This window comes from Xyrauchen texanus, chromosome 47, assembly GCF_025860055.1.
Source record: "Xyrauchen texanus isolate HMW12.3.18 chromosome 47, RBS_HiC_50CHRs, whole genome shotgun sequence".
NCBI classification, from domain to species: domain Eukaryota; kingdom Metazoa; phylum Chordata; class Actinopteri; order Cypriniformes; family Catostomidae; genus Xyrauchen; species Xyrauchen texanus.
In genome coordinates, this window is record NC_068322.1 from 14751162 (window position 1) to 14774651 (window position 23490).

At 37.5% G+C, this 23490-nt stretch overlaps 1 protein-coding gene across 4 annotated transcripts in view; it reads right to left on the reverse strand.

Moving 5' to 3' along the window:
* LOC127638898 (ankyrin repeat and sterile alpha motif domain-containing protein 1B) overlaps positions 1-23490 on the reverse strand; it is a 187726-nt gene that overhangs the window by 68970 nt on the left and 95266 nt on the right. For all 4 annotated transcript variants that reach the window (XM_052120632.1, XM_052120631.1, XM_052120633.1 and 1 more), the window contains 2 exons: positions 20707-20843; positions 8484-8670 (listed from right to left, as the gene is read on the reverse strand). In XM_052120632.1, coding sequence (XP_051976592.1) covers positions 8484-8670; positions 20707-20843 — 324 coding nt within the window. The remainder of the gene's footprint in view (positions 1-8483; positions 8671-20706; positions 20844-23490) is intronic.

Genomic DNA, 23490 nt, shown 5'->3' on the forward strand with positions numbered 1-23490 from the left:
TTCTCAATGCTATGTGTGTCATAGACTGCAGCACCTCCCACAGTCTGCCACAGTTCCTATATGCCCCAAAAGTATCTACCCTGGAGTAGGAGCTAAAAATGTCCCCTAAAATGGCTTCAAGGAACTATAGTTCCTCTGGTGCGAAAGCAACAAAAAGTATTAGTGCCGGGGAAAAATGGGCTTTATTACGTCAGTGGAAAAGGGCCTATAGAGACTTGGAGTCCAGGCGATTTGAGGTATCAATTGTGTCCATATGTGGGATTAGTTAAGTTTAAAATAATCACAAGTAGTATTAGCAAGAAGAGTGATGACTGTTTTAGCAAAACCACTAAATACATTAGTCATAAAATCTTTGAAAAAACTAAACCAAAACAAAAAACAGTTGTAGTGTCATTAACATCAATTTCCAGAAACATTATTTACTTGTGTAGCCCAAAGACAGTCATAAAGCAAAGCGTGTGAGTTTGGCTACATTATGAGGGGTTAAGTTAGGTTATGTTTGAAGAGAAGGGTTCAGCACAACGTCTGGTAAAATCTTGTTTCATTTTCTGTGGTGCATGTCTTTGACTCACGCTCAGATATTAAAAGCCGCAGAACAATATCAGAGCTGTCAATCACAGAAGATCTTATAGCTACCTTCCCTGCATCTACATGCACATGGATTAAAATGAGTCTATGACAATATTTCTCACTCTCTTTCTTTCTCAGTTCCCATGGGTGGTACTGGCAAAACAGGAAGAGATGTTATGAGCATTAATATACCCTTCCTTGTATGGAATTGCCATATAAATATCTCTGTATGCCCGAAGAATGAATCATAAACAATTATGGAATATTGAATTTGCTGTGGCTTATCCATTTGTCTCACACTGCAGATATCCACAGCGACCAGCATTGACAAGTGCTGTGGGGCACTGTCAGAGGAGTGACGTTGGATCTGTGTTTCTTTAGAATCCAAAACTGTTCAGATGATACACATGTGATTGTGTGTGAGCACTTACACAGTTGTCAGAGCACATATGTGTTTGTTTGGGTCACGTTTTGCTACATTGTTGGGACCATTTGAGGAACATGACTTCATTAATTTTGTCTAAATGAAAATTAAGATTTAGATAGGGTTAGGGGATAGAAAATATAATTAGCGTAGTATAGTCGCTGCATGTAAACGATAAAAAGCTAAACTTTTTATCTTTCCAATCAGCACACAGGACTCTGATCTCTAAAATCTCTGCTGGAGGCTGAACACTGGGGAACCCACATCACACACACACTCATGAAGATTCACTAATCAAACTCTCTTTAATGGAATGATGGTTTTTAATTATGCCACAGAACCCCCGTTAGCACACGGACTCATTAAGAGAGGTAGAACACACACTATGTCTGCATGGGTGCATGGAACAGGTTCACACACACCTAACTTTATACTCCATCAATATGGTGACCACCATAAGTGTCCATCAGGTAAAAACCATGCACAACATTGGGGCTGTTGGAAAGAAAGTCTCACCTTTTACGTAAAATAGCCATCAACCTGGTTTGCCTTACTGGCAAAGGCATCACCAGGGCTTTTTTAAAAAGAACGCTGTATCATCCTGATCAATATTTGTTTTTAACCTGACTTGATTTAAATAAGCAAAATATATTTTCTGTCATTTCTTTAAAATAAGCTTGGCAAACCGTTTTGGATATTTCAGCCTTTCCCCATTCAAGCAGAAATAAGCGGTACCTTTCAAATCAAGCTGGAATGATCATATTTACAAGATGAATGCACATGAACACCACCACAATGTTGTAATTACCAGTGGGAAACTCAATTGGTGGTGTGCCATTTCAATAATCATGGCAGAAAAAAATTGGTATTGTATTACAATAACTTGTAATTGTAAATGTTGATTACAAAATTTAGCTGTAGCTCACCAGAAAATTCTACTCATTTAAGCCCCGTTCACACCCCCAATGACGTTGTTGTTTGGTTTCGCTAGTCTCTATAAAATGAAGTCTCTGTACGTTATTGGCGGACTGCACATCTGGCAATAGTAGCTTTTGAAATGCTGATTACAGATGATCCTGCTGGTAAAACTAAGATATAAATATAATTTGACAAGGAAATCAGTTATTTTGCCTCTAAAAATCCATGTCCATGTATGCGGTTACAGATAAATGATACATAAAAGTGAAATCGCTCACAGAAATGTTGAATTGTTGAACATCTTCCCTGCACTCGAGTCGACGGCATTATCTCACCGGAGACAGATTACGTGAGCTCTGCTGTCTTCACTTTCATTGGTAGTCGCTCCTGAATGTTGATCATCATTTGCTTGAAGTTAAACTGTTATCAAGTTGTGTTGCTCACAACGCCCTTATCTTGTCACCAACGGTCTCTGTTGCTCATGTTGCTGGAAGTCACTGTGCTCTCATTGAAAATGTATGAGATTGTGCAACTTTGTCACTCTGTGTCATTGATGGAGTGAACGGGGCTTTTGTCAGGTTATGGGGGTGATGGACTTGATACAAACTACAGTATATTTCACATCTCATATCATACTATGTGACAGTAAAAGAATGGAAGTGAATCAACTGATGTAAAAAGAAGAAGCATCAATCGCATTAATGCATACTTGAACTCTATAAGTGAGAAAGAGAGAAAAAAATATTTACACACATTTAATTATTGCCGCTTTCAAGTGCACTTAAGAAGTTCCTATGCATTATGACACATTCAAAAAAACAGAAGAAGCAAACTAAAAGAATATACATTGAATAAAGACTAAACAAAACAACAAAAGCTATTTTTTTTTCTTTTGTGCCAGTGAACAAGCATATGTGAATACATCTGCATCACTTTTACATGACTTTATATGTTTTATTGTTAATAATGCCTGGTATCTAGAAAAACCTTAACATTAATTTGTATAAAACAAACTATGATTGAAAGAGTCATTAGCTTTATATTACTGTATATGATGTCATAAATAACAAACTAATATTATTAGAGCACATATATTGAAATAAGTTTGCTAAATAATGGCTTTGCGTCATTTTGCATGTGGACACGTCCCTTTCAACGTCACAAGTCAGCAACTTGGGTATCATGCAAAAGAGCTTGGTCATTCATGTGCTCAGAACTTGTAATTACGTTACGTTATGTTAAATAAAACTCTAATTGAAGGCTGCATATGATTTCCAAACTTGCAAAAGCACTTCACAGACTTGAGGCTAGCATGAATTGAGCAAAACAGTCTTTAAAAGAGAAGTTGTTCTTTGTGTTGCAAATTAAATATTGCCATTTTTAATACTGATCACAGTTTAACTTCACAGGTGTTTGGATGCAGCCCCAGGGTAATCAGAATCAGAATGAGCTTTATTGTCAAGTATGCTTACACATACAAGGAATTTGTCTTGGTGACAGAAGCTTCCAGTGCACAAACAATAATACACGACAGAGATAATAATAATAAAAAATAGAATACAAATAAAATCATGCCTTGAGCTCCACCTACACTATACCAAAAGGAGAACAACTTGACTGTATCTTGCAGCTGAAAGGCCTGAGCGAATCACAGCACAGAAATCTCACTCATCTCATTCCTGAGTTATAAACACCAAATCAAAACTGCTTGCACTAACCTCAGCTGGATATAAATACACCACCTTTGGTAACCCAAAGTGATGAGAATTTGTCTCCACCACACTCTGATCTCTCTCTCTCTCTCTCTCTCTCTCTCTCTCTCTCTCTCTCTCTCTCTCTCTCTCTCTATCTATCTCTCTGTATCTCTTGCATCTACTGTAGGGAAATTATAGAACTTCACATTATCACCTATAAAAGGCATGCCAAAGAAACTACAATGCATTCCTCACTCAATGTAGTTGCCACAGCAACAATACAATGGACCTTATAAAGCTAATAAAAAGTGGAGGAGGAAGATGAAACAAGGGAGATGTGGCTAACAAAAGCATGAAAATGTGAGATCTATTCCTGGAGTCACACAGAGAGGACTTCAATGCCTTTACTCTGATTTCAACTCTGATCCGCGGCTTCAATCAACACAGAGCAAGAAATTCATGTTTTTGGCCTCTCAGAGGACACGCTAACATGTGATTTCAGTGACAGCGTTTTTGTTTTTACTTTGTGCGCCAGCAGAATTAAATAAAGGTGCTATCAAAGGGATGCACTGTAAGATATTATTCTGATAGCCAAAAAACTCTCTCCAGTTCAGGCGAGAAGGCAAAATACTAGCAAAGCACTCAAGACTGAGTCAAAGAACTCACTGGAACCTTCTACCAAGTCATACCTAGCTGGATTTTTGATTAAACAAAAAAAGGTCAAATAGTGTGGTCCACATTTCAGCTTATTCTGGACATGAATCTTCAACTTTTACAGTTTATTTGTGCCATTTTGGGGGTGGTTTTAACTTAAACAAATAATTCAGATAAACAGATAATACACTAATTGACGAGATAAATAAAAATTATGGTGCAGCAGTATTTGCAAAAGACCACAATAAAAGTGGAAAATGTGTGTAGTCTTTGTGATCAGAATTTCTGTCAGTCCAAAGTGATGATTGCTGATTATTTCACAGACATAATTCAAAAAACAAAGCAGAGCATACAATTCTGCTTGTGGATAACTATTTAACTTACTACTTAGCTTAAAAAAGATATATATTTGCTGCCCCATTCCTGGTAAACTTTGAAGAATCCAGTGATTATTTCATGCACTAAAGCACCTGTTGCATTAACCTGGTACCTTGTAACATAACTTTTCTACCACAAAACAACATGAAACGCCATGATCCCACTACAGTGGGACACACAGGACACGTGTATTAATGCAGACCATCAGGGAGCCACCATCAAAGAGGAGAGGACACCTCCATTTCAAAAGCTCCCTGTTTGACTGAAGAATGACTGAGATGAAAAGGTCCTTTGCACAGAAGAGGTCTGGCAAAGGGAGATATAAACTACCCTGTAGCGGCTGTGAGGATTTTCTGTATGCTACAGCAATATTTCTTCCTCTATCCATCACCTTTATCCACCCTTAAGAGATTGGTTATCTTGTACAGAGGGAATGACATGTAATGTGGCCAAAGAGAGTTGTTTAATGAACAGGCCAGTTGAGGCTTTAGTTTAAGGGCTTCCAGATGCTCCTGACTGACATCCACAGGTGAAGATGATTTCAGGAGTGACGTTGATGAAAGTAATGGCACCCGTTGGGATCTATAAATGTGACTGAGTTTAGAAAGGATAGAAAAGTTTGACAGCTTAGCCCAACAGCATGAAAGTAAAGAAGATAGTAAAACATTTTTAAAAGCATTCTACAAAAGTAGACAGTATATTCTTTACCATCTGTTTCCATATCTGAAATACAAGTGACAAAATGGTGACTCTTATAATAAGACCACTGGTGTTGCTTGCTAAGGCAAGCGCCCTCACAATCTCATAGCAATATGCTAAAACCAATACCTTAGCAACTACATTGCAACACACTAGCAACCATGAATAACACCCTCACAATCATATAGCAACAAGATAAAACCCACATTGCAACATGACAAAAACATTCAGAACACCATACTAACCACATACAGTAGCAACACCCTAGTAACCACCCAGAACACCCTTGCAATCACATAGCAACAGGCTAAACCTCTGCTGGGGGCCGTTCAAACCAAATGCATATTTTGCGTCAGTCCACACTATTTTTCAATTGTTTTCCTATGCAAACATGCTCTAGTTGGACCTCTTTTGACCCCGGTGCTAAATCTTGCTGCTTTTCTCTGCCACATTTTTAGACAGCTTGTCAAATTTAATTCAACTGTTAAAAATGCATATCGAGATGCCTTTGGTGTGAACGGCAACTAAGAAAAGACACAAACATCAAGTCAAGTGGTTTGTCTTTTAAAATTCCCTTTTTGGACAATAAAATGTGATTGGAATTTTAAGTGCAAAATAATTAAGGTTATCTTTAATACAGAAAACCCTCGCAATCACATGGCAACATCCAAAAAAACTTATATTACCACCCTTGCAACCACCCTGAACACCCTCACAATCACATTGTGACATAATTAAAATGACTTAGAACCAGAGACAGATTAGCAGAGATGGACAACTGATATTAAAATTAATAGGAGCAATTGGAACACCCTACAGCCAACGTCGCCTATGGCCACAAACCCACCTTCGGTGGACCAGACAGGACTGGCAAAAAGCGCTCGTCACTGACCAGTCACGGTTTTGTCTCACCAGGGGTGATGGTCAGACTCACATTTATCACCGAAGGAATGAATGCTACACCGAGGCCTGTACTCTGGAGAGGGATAGATTTGGAGGTGGAAGGTCCGTCATGGTCTGGGGCGGTGTGTCACAGCATCATCGGACTGAGCTTATTGGGGCAGCTGTGGCTCAGGTGGTAGAGTGGGTTGTCCACTAATCGCAGGGTTGGTGGTTTGATTCCCAGCCCACATGACTCCACATGACGAAGTTTCCTTGGGCAAGACACTGAACCCCAAGTTGCTCCCAATATCAGGCTAGCACCTTGCATGGCAGCTCTAATGTCTTTGGTGTGTGAATGGGTGAATGAGATGCAGTGTAAAGCGTGGAGCTAGGAGTGGTGGTGGCATAGTAGGCTAAAGCACATAACTGGTAATCAGAAGGTTGCTGGTTCAATCCCCACAGCCACCACCATTGTGTCCTTGAGCAAGGCACTTAAATCCAGGTTGCTCCAGGGGGATTGTCCCTGGAATAAGGGCACTGTAAGTCGCTTTGGATAAAAGCATCTCTCAAATGCAATCATGTAAAACAAAATAAATGTAAATGTAAAATGTCATTGCAATCTCAATGCTGTGCATTACAGGGAAGACAACCTCCTCCTTCATGTGGTACCCTTCCTGCAGGCTCATCCTGACATGACCCAAGACGAGTCGCAAGTCAGTGTTCTGTCATGGCCCGTCTGGGACCTGTTGGACTGCATGGTGAGGGCTAGGGCCATTCCCCCCAGAAATGTCCTGGAACTTGCAAGTGCCATGGTGGAAGAGTGGGGTAACATCTACTGCAAGAACTAGCAAATCTGGTGCAAACATGTTAAGTTTGCTGAAAAAAGCAGTTGAAAGTGAGAGGACATTTCTTTTTTGCTCAGTTTATGTTCTTTGATTGTAATCTTGACCAACCGTTTAGAGATTTTGGTTTTTTCGTATTTAAGTAGACAGAAGCTGTACTTTTATGCTGCTTGTTTAAATTGAAAAATTGCTAGCCTGTCTGCCAGAGAACATTCTAAATATGGCTGCCATTTTCCCCAAAAATTTAAATATCTAGTTTCTCAATCTCAGTTTTACAGTCTCTTTCTCCCCCCTGCATCGCTGTTTTCTCACAACGCATGTGTCAGGGGACCAAGGTGCCAGACAAGCATATGTGCAGCATAAGTGGCAGAAAAATGCAGATCATTACATCAGCAGTATAACCATGACTCCCTCACCTCAGCACCAGGGATGACATCGCCATGGTAACAGCATCAACTGCCCACTCCGCCAGCAGTGCTGTAGGCGAATGCTGAGGAAATGACAGGCAGGAAATGGCAGCCCTGTCAACAACCCAGTCTTTTCCAAAACTCTGCTGAGTTGGTATGTTAGGCCTTGTTTAAAACCTCCTGGTGTCGCCCTCTGAATACAGACTGGGTACATTCCCACCCATAACTGAGAGTTGCACAGCTCACTCCTGGTTTCCTGGTGCGTTTATGCATGCTGAGTAGTTGAATGGCACTTTAAAATGCTGTTGATGCCATTTAAATATGGTTTGATGGTCAATTTTACAGCAGATCAGCAGAAAGCAGCAGGAATCACTTTGGTGTTGGCACAAGCACTCTAAGCCAGTCAAGAGGGAGGTCTCCTGCTGGTATCAGCATGTCTGTTTGGGATGGTATGGATGATACCAATGGTTTGGATGATCCCACTGACTGAAATGCCCATGGTGGAACCATCGATGTGAAGAGACATTATAAATCCCAAAGCGAACCCTTTTTATTAAGAGATGCTCAAGCAGATCTCTCAACTTTGGGAACCCTTATGAATATTAAGTCTCAGCATTTCTTAAATCGTCATGACCCAGTCTGAAAATAACATAGCTAGGGGGGGAATTATAGATCTCTTTAATATCTCAAATATTACCAAAGCAATTAGATTCAATTGAGAGCAAATGGACACTTTATTAAGTGTCCTCCTCCTCAGATTTTTTTCACCTGTTCTCAGATTTGCTAAGGAAATGGTAGGCTGAATTTTAGCCTGTGGCAACATTCACTTTAATTGTAATGAAAATGAATGGTGACTGAGGCTGTCATTTTGATCAGAATATTGTTTTAGGACCAAGAAGGATGTTGATTTAGAAACATGTTCGACTTGGAAAAAAACAGTAAGCGTTTACATACTGTATATCCTCCAGACAAACCGGATTAAAGAAGCCACCAAAGAAAGAAAGGAGTGTTGTACCGGTGAGACCGTAGTCTTCTGCAGATCCCGTCGAGCAGTTGGCCGGGCTGATGGGAGGACTGGCGGGTGTGCTGGTGCTGAAGCTAGCGTAGCCGAGCGAGGAGCTGACCTCAGAGGGCTCACCGCTGTGGTTTTGCACGGGTTTCTGGACGTCTTGTGAGGAGGACAGCGAGGTGCGTTGCTTGGGCTATGAGAGAGGAGAAAGTTAACTTTAAACTTAGTCTATTAAAAAGGAAACTTGAAATATTAGCTAGGACAATACGTTCTCCTGCAAAAGACCCTTGGCTAATTCTATCTGAATTGTAAATTCTAAATCTAAGGAACTAATGATGTGCAACAAATGCAATTACTGCCTGCTGCAGCCAAATAAGAAAGAGTGTATCAAATTACTGGAAAATGCGAAAAAGGGCGGAAATGCATAAATGTTTAAGTTTAAAATTAAACTACAGATAATTAGAGCTGGAGACAGTGTGATCTCTTTTCACTGAGGAAATCGATGTTTATGTTCACCAGAATATTATCAAAGTTTCTGCATAATGGAAAAGGGCTCTGGTAAGCAGGGTGGGCTAGGCTGTTTTAAGCAGGGTCAGGGTCTAACAATGAGCAATGATAATAGTGCTTGCACTAGAAAAAACACCATGACAATTATTTCTGCAAGAGCATCCATCCAGTACATTCAAGTGCACAATGCAATAGAGTTTGTCTGCAGGAGAGAGGAAAGTTTTGAAAAAGCAAGTAGGAGGTGGAATTGATGTGCGATACATATTGCTCAGTAAGAGGAAGAGACAAAGCGAGACATGGAGAGAAATCAACAAAAAGATGACTATGTGCAGAGTCAAGCAGTTGTGTAACAGCAGGAAGCCTTATATAAGCATCATCTTCACTTCCTGTTGCATCACAGGTTTCAAAGATGCCAAATTAATTAATACATTTTCTCTGATTTAAGTGTGTGTGTGCTTTAGAGTGACACAGTTTCACACACAGACGCATACACACATGCACTTGGCAGAAATCTGGCTCCGCTTGAAAAAAAATTGAAAGGAGAAAATCACAGCCAGAAAGAGAGAGAGAGAGAGAGAGAGAAAGAGAGAGAGAAATTGAAGACACGGCTTTGAGAAAGAGCAAAAGAGATCCAAGTAAAAACATCTTTTAAGAGTGAGGATGAGAGCAAGAATAATTGCTCTACAAACATAATTTTTTATTTTTGTCTTGTTTTCCAGAACAAATATCTAAACATCCGTGAAACACGATAAAATTGTAAGAGGCAAAACTGATTTTTTTATTTATTTTTTACTTCACTTCAGGAAATGTATATTTATATACTGCCATATATTTAAATATATCTTGTTTTAAGGATGTTAAAATATTGATAAAGGAAATTACATTTGCGTTATTTTAATTATATGCAAACTTTATATTTTACAGAATGTATCAATTCAGAAGCTCAGTCTCTTCTCCCTGACTGTCTGGATATTGCTGTCATTCTTCACTTCACATCATGCCCCACTCAAATCAATTTTCCTTCTGTCTAAATTAAATAATACAATATGAATCTTGTGTACTTTACCACCTTTTGCTGTCTCTCACACAACACATACACACACAAGTCCCACCTGTTCACTCTAAACTACAATTTGTTTTTTCTTTACAAGTCTCAAAAGATGCTTCTGTGCCTCACATCATGTCATAGTACTAAAATATATATACAAATGTTCTTAATCAGGGGATGCATGATTTTCCTTAAAACAAACTTTACAAAAAAGTTATAAAAAAGTAAAAAGTTATTCAAAAAAAGCAACAAAAAAAAAATGCAATTCACACAAAACAATTACTTGAATACACTTGATGAACATGCTTTCAATTTCTACATTCAAAGTCATTTTTATATTTTTTTCTGGTGGTTAAAGTGAAAATTTCGAAGTGGTGTAACTGTCTGTGGACAGTAAAAATATAAATTAATTAACAGTTTCTTTAAAAGCTAAAATCACTGGGAAAAAATAAATATGTTATTATTACTATTTAAAAAACAAGCAGTGAAACATTTAAAAAATATATATATTATAGAAATTGAAAAAAAAAAAAACCTAGAAGAAAAAATGGCCCATCAAATTCAGGTGGTATACCAACATGCACATAGCCAAAAAAAAACAAACATGTTTGAAAACTTTTTAAAAACTTAATGGTTAAGTTTATTACACATGCGCATTTAAGAAGCAAGGACAGTATTTTGTTAATTAGTATATCATTAATTATAATTAGTTTGGGTTAAAAATGTTACATTGAGCCACTTTTCTGTCAACAATTATCCATATTTAGCACAAAAAGATTGTAACTTCTTTTTTTAAAGAAAATCACAATGTTAAAATTCTAGAATATTTCCATGCTTTCCATGACCATTGGAACCCTTCTTATTAGAGTTACTACAAGCAAAATGAGACACAATACAGTAAAAAAACAAGGGCATATAATGTATCTGTGTGTGCATTTGACTGTTTGCACATCTGCTTCAGTTTTCTTTCTCCAAATAAGCACATTCAAGCAGCTTTAATTTTGTTGTTTAAAACATCTCGTTTCAGAACAGTTGTTAATGAACCTGTTACTATAACACACACATCTACTGGCTCTCACCATGATGGGTGTCTTACTGCTAATGAATCTGTCATAGCAGACTTTAGTTCAATTACAAAGAAAGACATGCCTGTTCATCTCAACACACCCACTGTCTCCTCTAATGATGATCTACATCACTCTATCTATCTCTGGGTCACACACACAGTCACTGATTCACCCCATGCACTCCTGCCCTGGGTGGAGATCAGAGGAGACGAATAGGATCTACACCTGGTAAAACTGTGTACATGTGAATGTGTGTGTCTGCATGTTAACTATGCCCTCATTACAATACCCATTATTCAGCGAGCAAGTGCAGAGTGAGAAATTGTGTGCTAATTTATGGATGGTAATTATGATAATTATGCAGTGGGCTCTGGGATGGCGGGGCAATAAATGCCACTAATGCGACTGTTTCGCCTCCCAGTGGGGCATTCAGCACATTCAGGAAGGCAATAGTGTGAATACATATGCAGCTCACATTCAGCACATATCTCATTCAGAATTGATTTTATAATGCTCATCTTTGTTAGGAATTACAATCACATTGACCGACAGTGAGTGCTGGCTAAATTCTCTGTAGAAGGATACAAGAGTGAAATGAAAATTAAACCTGTCAAGAATATGTCTGGTTCACCATAAATCAATAGAAAAACATTCATATTGGATGAAGCCTGTTTTACGACAATTATAGGAATGTTCCAGGTTCAAAACAAGTTAAACTTAATCAACGGCATATGGGACATAATGTTGATTACCACAACAAATGACTCATCCCTTGTTTATAAAAAAAAAAAAGAGCAAAGATCGTGATAACGGACAGTAAGGCATTTCCAATGGAAGTGTAAGCCCGTTTATCGGTCCAATGATGGTCTCCAATAATACGGGTGAAGGTCTCTGCGCGTTACTGTCTTTCTTGTTATGCAACACAGCAAGATTAAATGAAATACATTTTCTCTTATGTATTACCTCGTTATTTCATCTGACTCCATAAATGAAAAAGGTTTTTAATGATATCTGAGCATCATTAAAAGTGAGCGAATGTATGATTATTCCTTTTAACTCCTTTAATTATATTTTACCCGTTTAGATTAAGAAACTATGTCGCTTTGAGGTCCTTGCATGTTTTTCTCTACACCGCGGGTCTCACGATCACAAGCGGCCAGTATTGGATCATCAAACAGAGGTAATTGCTATATACCTGAGATCGGTCACGTTCACATATACACAATCAAAGATACTTCAGTATAGCCCCATGGAACTGCATACACTTGAATTTAACTCAACGTTTTCTTCAGTAGAGGTCACGGCCACTATTACAGATGTAAGTTGACCAACATAACTTCTCTTATAATAGCTTTGGATTGGCCATGCGTGGTTTCCCACGTACACTTATCTGGAGAAACATCAAATCAAAACAGAGGTAAGACACACCCGAATTTAGATTGGTCAAGCAGCGTTTGCTGTTCTAAACGGAAATTCCCTTTTTGTCTTTGCAAACCAAGTACACTTGAATCGATGCCAAATATTAGTCGTCACTAATCTGACGCAGACTTGCGGTAACATACGAATCATTTAATCTGTTTGGGAAACACAATGTCAGTCAGAATAATATCAAATGTTGACAATTTATTGACCAGGTAACATAATCAATTCATCAATTCCAATCAGACAGTGATAAGTCAAAGTTAGACATTTTATCAAAACATAAGAAATTCGAATTGCAATCACCTGAAATAAATTACACACAGTAAACTGTGTCAGATCATCTGACTACAGATAACCATGAGCAATGTGTCACATCTCATTAAATACCCAGATAATTCAATATGCTTACCAAATGGTGGTGTCTGTCATTATAATTAGATTTTGGTCCCCTATTGAGGGGGTTCCTTACATACAGGAGGTATTGAGGATCTGGGGGAGGGCACACCTTTAAGGGGCACACCACAGTTCTCATATTTTATTACTTCTTTTTGCTTTTCATTATGGCTGGGAGGATGAGACCAGTTTACCAGGTGCACTGAGAAACTTTAAATGATACCAAACATGTTATAGTTACTTTTTTGTACACACTTCACATTGCATAGGTTTTTAGTGAGCTTTAAGTGAGGAGGAGGAGTGAGATGAAGAGACTTTAGAAGGGAGGTGTTAGCTGCACAGTTTGTTGCATCTCGGATGTTGCTGTTACATAAGCAAGAGAGAGTTCAGATGTTAATTCTCATGAGAGCCTTTTGCTTTCTCGAGGAGTAGCCCAGACTCACTGGCACCTGCCTTACAGAAGTGAATGGGGCCAATCTGTAATCAATATAATACTCACCGTTTCAAAATTAAAGCTAGAATACATCAACAATAAATGTATTGACATGATTTTAGTATGATAAAATCTTTGTTCTACATGATTTAGTGTGATAAAATGGCTTATAGGGTTTGGCAATGAAATAGTAATGTTGGATATAACCAAAAAAGTTATATCCAATAGTGGGTGTGGGTGTGTTGAGATGAAAAGGCATGTCTTTCTTTGTAATTGAACTAAAGTCTGCTATGACGGAGTCATTAGCAGTAAGACACCCATCATGGTGAGAGCCAGTAGATGTGTGTGTTATAGTAACAGGTTAATAAGGTGAGGTAGCAATTTTATTACACTAAATTCATGTAAATCATGTTAACGCCAATAATCCCCACATATTGCGGCAATAATTTTCAAATAGTGCGTTTTAATATTTAATGACTGTCCCCACTCACTTTTATTGTAAGTGCCTCACTGTAATCACACATTGCTTTTTTTTTTTTTATCAACAATGGACGAGACAAAATGATGTTTTGTGGTAATAAATATAATGCTACAAATGCTGTCTATTGAGGTTAATATTGAACCCAGAACATTCCTTTAAGCATATTTGCACTGTGAGTTTCATTCAAATTAAGCACCCCACTTTATTCTGTATTTTGTAATGCAAAAGTCTTATTATTCTTACCCAGGGAATCCATATACTGATTATGTATAACTTGAATTCACTTTACTCTTATCTAATAAAACAAAAATCTCAAAATAATGAATTAATTGAATTTCACTTCTGAATAAGTGTCTACCAAAAAACTAAAAATAATAATTAAGTATTTAAAGATCATGGTTGTGTTTGAGATACTGAATTTTATTTAATCTGATTTTAAAGTGATAGATCACCCAAAAATGAAAATTCTCTCATCATTTACTCACCCTCATGCCATCACAAATGTGTATGACTTTATTTCTTCTACAGAACACAAATAAAGATTTTTACAAGAATATCTTAGCTTTGTTGGTCTTCACAATGCAAGTGAATGGTGACCAGAACTTTGAATCTCCAAAAAGGACATAAAGGCTGCATAAAAGTATTCCATACAACTCCAGTGGTTTAATCCACATCTGAAACAATATGATAAGTGTGTGTGAGAAACAGATCAATATTTAAGTGCTTTTTTACTATATAATCTCACACTTTGACCAGTAGATGGCAATATGCACACCTTTTTTATTGCCAAAAAAACAGAAGAAGGAGAATAAGGAAGTGAAAGTGGAGATTTATATTAAAAGATAACTTATATATTCATCTGTTTCCATTCATCTGGATTTAACCACATAAGTCTTATGGATTACATTTATGCTGATTTTATGTGATTTTTGGAGATTCAAATTTCTGGTCACCATTCACTTTCATTGTATGGACAAATAGAGCTGAGATATTCTTCTGAAAATCTTTGTTTGTGTTCTGCAGAAGAAAGTCTTACACATCTGGGATGGCATGAGGGAGAGTAAATGATGAGAGGATTTTCATTTTTGGTGAACTTTCCTTTTATTAATAATAATAAAAAAAATTATTGTCTACAAACAGGATGATTTTCATTACTGTATTATGATTGTGAGAATGAGCTTTATTCACATTATGGTAATGAGAATTTGGGGGGAAATGTGTTAAATTGTCATGAAAATAATGTCACAATGCAAAAAATCTCTAAAAAAGGACTAAAATGAGCTAAATATAATTTAGCTTATATTTTGGTTTGAAAAATAACCCAGATATTTCTTTGTGCAGTTTCCCAACTTAATATTCTGACCTTCAGTATGCAAAGTTACAAAATAAAGACATTCTCTTCATCAGATTTTATAAGCTCTGTATCATGATGCTAAAGCAAAAGAGGAACCAGTTTTAAGGTTTTCTGAAATCTATATTCTTCAATTGAACACTCTGAGTCACAGAGGGAAAGGATCTGAATTTGAAACTGTACCATGATTCACATGAAAATGTAGCATGTTTTCAAGGCTAGTCATAATGCTGAGTGCCATAAACTGTTAGCAGTTCTGACAGTTTATTCATCCAGATAAAGATGGAGGTGTTGAACAACCTTGATGTGTAGAGCAACAATTCTATCAACATTCTTGACATGTTTTTTTCTTGACATTGCTCTCTTTATCTCACACACACACACACACACACACACACACACACACACACACACACACACACACACACACACACACACACACACACACACACACTTTCACTCCAACACAGCTGCCATCTCCATGACAACGGCGGCAAAGCTTCAAGAACATGGAGCACTGCAATAACAAAAGCATTACCAAATATTCCTGTTGTTCCTGTTGCTAAGGCAGTAGTGGACTCAGCAAAGGAGGAGGGGCTGCCGCTAATTACAGAATGAGATGCCTTAAAGTACCAATCAAACAGACTGCAGGGTGTTACAACAACTTATGACATGTGATGCTTAGGAGAAATGGTCAGGAAAATAAATAAGGGAGTAAAAGTGTGGAAGGTATAATCTTAGAGAGGTAAATAGCGTGAATACAGGCAAAAGATGTCAGGATCCAGAAGTCTGCATCAGTGCTAACCCATACAAGTTTAAGCTGAATTTCCTTAGTGTACCTGTATTCACCCTATTCAAATAAAAGAAGGAAATGAGAAAGCTCTCTATTACGTAGTTTGTATTTGCTTCATGCTGTGTTTTCCCACATCAAACATGAGGCACTACGATATTAGCATGATTAGTGTGACAACTCCAAACTCGAGGGGCCGCGGCCATGAAATATGCAATATGCATTGTTTAGTTTGTTATTGCTTTATCAATTGGGCTACATTTTGACTGCCAAAGGGATTTACAACATCTAGCAGGGTGCATGAAATTATCTTTTATTCCTGAGCTGCCATTAAAAAGAGAATGCAGAATAATATTGTGACCACAGGGCTTCGAGAGCCCATTGGAAGATTTCAACAAAAGACACACAGTACAATGGTCACTGATGAGTGTGTGTGTGGGCTACACTTGGTTTTAGTTCACTCAGCCGATCACACTGTCAATTAAATACTTCCTAATTTGACCCCTCTCTTTCTCACAAGTACATACCCACACAAACTCAATAGGTCAATAAAAAGCGGAGAAGGATGCATCATGATGTCATGATGGCACTCTCCAACATAGCACTCCAGTAGCAGCCAACAGGTCATGTTTACTGCATCCCTCATGCACCACAGGCAAATGTTTTACTTTTTGGATTTAAATTTCACAACTGTTATGAGTGAGAACTAGCAGGCAGGTGGCTTTGTAGTTTGTGAATTTAGTCCAAATGCTGCACTCCACATCAAGAGGCTGTGGCAGGGCAGAGGGCGTGGCCGGGTCATGATTCCACACACCCGGCCCCTAATCAGGCTAATCAAGCCTCCGAGAGGGATAAAGGCCGACCCGGGTTGGCCGTGCGAGAGACCTTTGTGTGTGTGTGTGTGTGTGTGTGTGTTTGTCTTTTTGGTTAAGTTAATAATTAAAATATTATTTATATCGTCAAGCCGGTTCTCGCCTCCTCCTTTCCATTAATCCCTTTACACTGGTGCTGAAACCACAAAATGCAAACATTTTTTATCTCACATTTGCTTTTTCTGACCCTATCGGTTAGTTTTAATTTTAAGGTTTAGGGTAGGGAGGGTTCTGTTGATTTAAAACTCACTTTTAGCGACACACATATTTTGCCCAAACCTCGCCATAGTCACATATTTTTCGAGAGATCAGGCTTGGTTTTGTTATATCCATCAGCCAAGAGAAACACTCAAGGAGGGTTTTGTTATCAAACACTTTCCAGCATCCTGCACAGTCAGAAAGGGCAAGGAGCTTATCAGAGCCACTTACAACTAAATTAATCACAGTTGGGTTTAAAAACAGATAAACCTTGTGCAACACACACACACACACACACACACACACATCTATAGATATATGCATGCAGACCAGAAAGGTAAAGAAAGGCTATTTCTTGAAGTCGTTAGTACACTTATTAGGAAAGACTCAACACGTTATTTTTCTGTTTGCCTGAGCTGGTATCAGAGATATTAGCACAGTTATTTAAAGCCGTTTAACCAAATGGCACTAAATTTGCTATAATAATAACAGAACAGGTCTGAACCAGATATTTCAGGTTTTTATTTTGTTAGTATTACACAACCTGAGAGAGAAAGAGAGAGAATTAAAGGAAACAGAGCACATGGTGACTAAGGTCATACAATCTTTGACTCAGCTGTGTGTGTGCGTGCATGCCTGCGTGTGAGAACACAGCAAAGGATGCATGGAGAGGATTTTCTGTTGCTTCTATAGCTCACGAGTCTCCACTGTCCACACACACATGCACACAAAAGAACACATTTGCCTGTGTCTTTCTGGTTTCAAAGGTTAATTACATTTTTAACTAATTAAATTATGCATTGTCCTCTGCCAGGCTGATGCAAATCAAGAATCAAACCTTGACCGGACAGCCTTGTTAAACAGACATTAAATCTGGCAAAAACTCATTTTGCAGGTTTACAACAATATCTATATTCCAAAACCTGGATGCATACTCAAAGAAATGCATTCTAGCATTGTATTCCAGGAATGATCACAAAGGATATATGTGAGTTTGACATTAGGGCCGTTCACACCGAAAAAACATGTCTGTGCGTCTACGCAGTTTTGCAATTCATGTAAACATGAGCTACACGCACATCCATTGTACTAGAATAAAATAGAACAGAATAGAAAATAATCTTTTAGCAATGTCCAGTGTGCTATGCTGCCATAGGAGTGGTGCCTTCTTAAATTACATGAGCAGTTTCCCTAGACCAGGATTAATCATCTTGCTCAAAGATTATCTCACGTTGGGTTTGAACCTTCAACCTTTCATTTACCAGTCCAGGTCATTAACCACTATGCTACACCTCCCTTATACATGCAGTAATTCATATGGGTGCACATGAATGGTCACTTCATCAATAGTGCCTTAAGTTGGGATTTAGATGTATTTATAGGGGATTTATCTTTCCCTGAGGAAATGAGAGGCACACCTGGATGGAGCTCATGATTATCACACGTGACTAGACTTCTCTGGGATCAGGCAACTGAGGATCTGGATTGGCCCATTGGCCAATTGGCCCAATGTGCTGGAACTCTCATCAGTTCTGATAGCAGCTCGCTTCAGCAGTGATGAGCGCTCAGACACATCTGTGTGAGTGTACACTATTAATACAGACTGCTGGTTTTAAAAAATTCACAATGCTTACATCTCATGGACATTCAAATCTAATTTGGCACAAAGTTGTGTTTGTATTAAGGTGCAGGTGGATGGGAATTTTTAATAATAAAAGGATTTTAAAAAAGCCACATGTTACGCAGATAAGTGTTATCTTAAAGCAACAAGAGATTGGAACATTTAAGAGGATATTTCATTATTCAATTTACTATCACAAAAAGTACCAAAGATAATTTTGGACATGGTACTATGATAATACCATGTTTATTTTTTTACCAATGAATTTGCATGACCTTTACAGACATTTGGGATTATTGTATAAGGATTTATAAAATAATTTTTATATAGATTGATTTATTAACGAATCATTTTAAATCAACTCCATTGAAAAGGCTGAACTCCATAAAATTGCTCACAAATAATGAATAATGAATAAGATTATTATGCCCTGTGAGTAAATTTTACACACACAAAAAAAACGTTCTAGCCACTAAAATGTTTTATAGCAGATCATTAGTAGAAAAATGTAGACATGTCCATGACTTTTAAAATTTTATTCATTTCCATGACTTTTCTAAGCTTTGAAAACACACTTTTGCTGGATAAATTTCCAGATTTTGCATAACCGTGGGAACCCTTAACAACCATGGTTCGGAACATATAATGCAGTACAGTAAATGCAGTACATTTAAATCAAAGTACTATGGTATTATTATCTTATTCTATCACTTTACCCCGATACCAGTACTTTTTTAGGACAGTAAAATAATGTATAATAATCTTCAAAGAGGACTAAACTCTTAACTTGAAATGACCAGTGAACATTAAAAAGAGTGAGAGAGTGAGATTCACCACCAGTTGAAGATGGACTGCACTTTGTGGCTCTAAAGCACAGTTTGATGTTACAAATAAGGATTTAAATCTTTATGAAAGCTCACAGCACATGTAGGATCCCTGACTGGGACTTTGTGTAGTTGTGTAGCATCCTGTTGTTGGAGACAGTGGGAGAGAATGTGCACAGTTGTGTCTCTATCTAATCCTGTGGGTGCTCAGCATGCAGGCAGCACGGCCCGACAGAGGGCCAATGCAGATAAACGAGGGATTGTGGCAGACCGAAAAGAGGACAAAAATGACTATGGTAGGATGTACCGAGCGCTCTGAAAGGGATGAACAAAGAGCCCTTTCAGTCTCTTCTAACAGAATAATTAGAAACCAACAGAGAGAAAGAGACGGAAAGAGATTATCAAGTGATGCAGTATACAAATATGCCACACTTCAAAATATATGAATTTCATTGCATTAGATACAAAAAATCAAACCAAGAGCAAACCATCTCCAAACAAATGATGCACGAACTTTTCTTTTTTTTTTTTTAGCCATTTCTGCAATTACTTTTAACCAACTGATCTCAATTACATTTTTAATGGATGTAAGAAGAGGTGTTCTAGCAGAGTAACCACATGAGAAGTAATGCCGCTCTCCAAGATCGGATGTTGAATATTCTTACTTGATATCTGCGACTTCTGATCATAAAGGTGTTCCGTTTTGTCTTAATTTTGAGAAGCATATGTATTGTTTTCCATTTAAAATCTAACACCTCTTATTTTAAAATGTTTTGCTTAAAAATGTGCTTGTGCAATGTTTCTTAAACATAAATGCAACGTATTTGTTATCTAATGCAAAGACATTCATTCATGTTTGTGACTTTTTAAGAGTGCAAAAACCTTTTTGGATCAAACTGTAGCTTGGTTTTACTACACTGTGACAGACTGTAATCAAATAAAAACCTTCAAGATGGAAGATGCAGCACACGACAATCGTTTGAGCAGAAACCAGCCTGCCAGGCATGTGCATATTTAAAATAGCTGTATAATTAAGATGAAGAATGCGGAGTATCTCAGTGTAGATACAGTGCAGCTCTTTGTGTGTATGTTTGTGTGACTCCCACACACAGATGTTATGATGGTTACAACCAGACTCGTTTTTATCTTAAAGAGCACCATTAACCTTGAGTTTAGAACAACACAATAGACTGAACAACTGTGCACGTGTGTTTGTGTGTACCTGGGGGCGTATGACTCTCTCGATGTTCCTCAGGGCCGTATCAGGTGAAGGAGGCGAGCAGTCAGGAGTCAGACGTGTTGAGTCGTCACCATGGTTACCTCGCTCTGCATCACTGACCGACACATGTGAGAAGTGGCCTTCAGAGGGACAAAAGAGAGAATGAAATTAAAAGTGCTGCATTCATACATTAAAAACAATGAGTTCGAGGTGATTGCTGAGATGGAATTGGTGTGATAAATGTATTTCCACCATCAATTCGAAAGTGATCTGCATAAAGCCCTACTTACAGTCAGTGCAGCCAGGGAGGGAAAGGGCTTACAGAAACTAAATCATGCAGTAATTCAATGAATGCACATCCAGCAATAGCCGGAAAAGACTATGAAGTAACCCTGTGTCTTCAATGCTAATGAAATGTCTGAATACGGAGCTTCTAATGTAGAGACTTTGTACCATTACCCATAACACACACTCCGAGAGACACACATAAATGATCCACCTCATTTGGTGTGTTTATTAATTTTTGCTGTCATATTTTCTAAATGCTATCTTTTCTGCATATTGTGGCTCAATAGCTCACTAGTTTTGTAAATATTTGTTTCTTATGAATTGCTTTTACATTACACTTTTTAAAGGAGCACACTTGGTTAGCTGTGGCCTGCTAATGTACCTTAATTGCCTTGTAGATTACCATTGCAAGTGCAGGTCTTCAATTATATCTCTAATTATTCATTTAAATAAGATATTTTTAAGGATTAAATTAAGGGTAAATCAAATTAATGCAATATAATTCCTTCTATATATAACCCAACCCAAAAATAGCACATGTACTGTATCCATTCACATACACACATGCTTGCTGTAGTGTAGGAGTGAGATTGTTTTAACGATTGAACAGATTTCCCCAGAGTGGGATCACTCTCTATGAACGATGGATGAAACAGGGAAAGAGAGAAAGAGAGTAGAATGAGGTGAAGGTGGGTTAAATCTAACTCCTCTGCAAATTAGTGAGAAAATGCTATCCATCAATCACAGAAACACACACATACACACAGAGCTCATGGTGTGTGAAAGCCGATGAGAAAATGTAACTCCATCTCTTTAGGTGGATTCTCTGTTTCGCTGGCTCTGCATGAAGGAATGCAGGGAATAGTACAGCATGATTGCATTAGCTCTAAACAAGTGACTTCCAGTGAGTCAGTAAGCCCTACGGCTTCCATCTCGACAAAAGCAGAGACGAGTCCAAGCTGCAAATTTTTTTTCAAAACCCCTCATCTCGCTTTCCTTCTCTTTTTCAAATATGTTTATTGCCAACTAAAAGACAGGAGTGACAAGATTTGCAGCAGCCAAATCACTGGAGACTTAACAAAGTTTTCCCTACATTCTATAGGTAAAAGTAAACAAGCAGGTGATTAAGCAATAACTTATAAAAACAATAAAGGGTTTACTATAGCTCAACTTTGCAGACAAATCTGTCCCCAGAATGTAGCTACACTGCAAAATATTATTTTCTAAACAAGTACTTTTGTCTTGTTTAACAACAATAATATCTAGGCATCCTTTAAACAAGATAAATTTACTAGAAAAGCAAAATTGCACAAGACATGATTAAGATTATTTTATGATAATAAGTTTATATGTTGAGTTACATTTTAATTATATCTAGAATGCTTTTTCTTGTTTTAAGCACAAACCTCACACTTTGTTAGCTTTACGTTTTAACAAGAAATATAACTCCTTTTTCACAATATCAGTCTCTAGGTAGGATCTTAATTTCAAGCTCGATTACATTTGAAAACAAGATGAAAAGCATGATTGACAAGGAGACTGAAGTCAAGATTTATAGTGCAAAAAGGAGTTACATCTTGGTCTGTTTTCATCCAAAACCGAATGGCTATTTATTAACCCACCACAGTCTTATGGATTACTACAATGCTGACTTTATGTGCTTTTTGGAGCTTCAAAGTTCTGGATACCATTCACTTGCATTGTACAGAGCTGAGATATTCTTCTAAAAAAATTATTTGTGTTCAATAGAAGAAAGAAAGTCATACATATCTGGAATGGCATGAGGGTGAGGGTTTCATTTTTAGGTGAACTATCCTTTTAACTACATTGGTTGCATGAACTAACATTTAAAAATACTTTATTTTTATTAATTTCAACATATACTACTGCTTTTTTTTTTTTTTTAATTAAAAGTTGTAACTGTTAACAAAAACTAACCACTAAACCGATAAAAAATTTATAATAAAAAACGTGACAAAAATAAAATTTTGCAGTGTAAAAACCTCCCTTCAGGTACATCAAGGCACATCCTCAATTGGAAAAATTATTTATAAGTTAAATAGATATTTCAAGATAAGTTAAATAGATATAAATTATTTTATTTTAAGGAAAGGGATAGTGTTGACAGAGGGTTGGTCTGTAGTCAATATAATATAAAAACAATATACGTCAATAGCATTTCCTCATTTAGCTAGAAAAAACGTGTGTACTGTATGTGTGTGTGTGTGTGTGTGTGTGTGTGTGTGTGTGTGTGTGTGTGTGTGTATATAGGATACAGAAAAATAAAGAGACAAAGGCACCCACTGCTAATTTTACTGAAATGGGTGTTGAGTAATCATAAATCATGCAAATAGTTTTGCACAAACATACACACACAACAGTAGTTTGTGTGTTTGTAGCATTGCACACACACTTGACGTGAAACTTGGCATGTTTCACAACAAACCACCACTGTAGCTCAGAGATAAGACACTTTCTCTCCTGAATATATCATAATTC